Source organism: Belonocnema kinseyi, chromosome 6, assembly GCF_010883055.1.
Source record: "Belonocnema kinseyi isolate 2016_QV_RU_SX_M_011 chromosome 6, B_treatae_v1, whole genome shotgun sequence".
In the NCBI taxonomy this organism is placed as follows: Eukaryota; Metazoa; Arthropoda; class Insecta; order Hymenoptera; family Cynipidae; genus Belonocnema; species Belonocnema kinseyi.
Window position 1 is genome coordinate 17532708 of NC_046662.1, and position 1089 is coordinate 17533796.

The window sequence follows — 1089 nt, forward strand, 5'->3', positions numbered from 1 at the left end:
AAATTTAAGATTTTCAGTTAAAAAATCTAAATTTCTTTGAGATAAAACGAATTTTTTAATAAAACGCTTAATTTTTGACAATGAAATTGAGCTTCCAACCGCAAGTTGCTTTTTTATTCAGTAAAGAGAAGTATATATTCTTCTAAAATGTTTAATTTTTCGCAATCAAATTGAAAAACGCGTGTAATTATAAAATCTAGTTCAAGAACAAGTTATTCAAACTGAATTTAAGGTGCGGCAAATATAACTTTGATAAGAAAAAATGTACCGCATAAGCGTGTTCTGTACTGATTATAAACAAACCTTGAATGGATACAAGATAAATTCTTCGAAAAATTTAGTATATAAATGGTCATTTTTGTTTCAAGCGAAAGCCTTACTTCCCGAGTTTTAAAGCATATTTTTAATTAAGTTCAGGATGAAGTTCGCAGTCTTTACTTTGATAGTACTTTCTGTCGGTAAGTATAAGAAAATAAATTTAATTATTTAAAGACAGGCTTTTATGGTTAACTTGAAAATTCTACTCAAAATCATCGAAATCCCCCTACTCCCTCCCAATACATAGCCATATTTTACCACCCCCCTCTAAATTAGCTGATCTAATTTCTTGATCGCAACTAATTTACAAGGTTCATTTCTTAATATAGTGTCAAATGTTTTTTTCACTAATATAATTTTTTTCAAATTTTAAGGGTTTTTAAAGAACTGTAATTCTGATAAGAGACAGGAATTCGCTGGTGACTATAAAGAGCTTTTAAAAAAAATTTTTAACATAACGAAAACGGATATGGACAGATCATGTGACAAATCTACTGAAGAAAATACTAGGACGGCCAATATAGGTCGAGCTCTGATGGATATTTCAAATGTTAACCAATCGAAAAATCCTCCGAAGCCTGATGACTACACGTATGAAAGAAAAGTTATCCAAGCAGCGCTACCATGTGCAAAGGGTGATGAAGTGGACAAAAAGGTGGATTACTATAAACATCAGTAAGTTCGTTTAAGAATTTATATATAAATTTCACACAATTTATTGAGATGAATTTTTCCACCTACCCACACTTCCATTTCACCTCTTACTTCCCT

The 1089-nt window shown here is 30.6% G+C and overlaps 1 protein-coding gene across 1 annotated transcript in view; it reads left to right on the forward strand.

Annotated features, from left to right (window-relative positions):
- Positions 1-418: 418 nt before the first annotated feature.
- The window catches only part of LOC117175279 (lipase 3-like), a 56523-nt gene continuing 55852 nt past the window's right edge, over positions 419-1089 (forward strand). The window contains exons 1-2 of the mRNA XM_033364988.1: positions 419-458; positions 693-973. Coding sequence (XP_033220879.1) covers positions 419-458; positions 693-973 — 321 coding nt within the window. The remainder of the gene's footprint in view (positions 459-692; positions 974-1089) is intronic.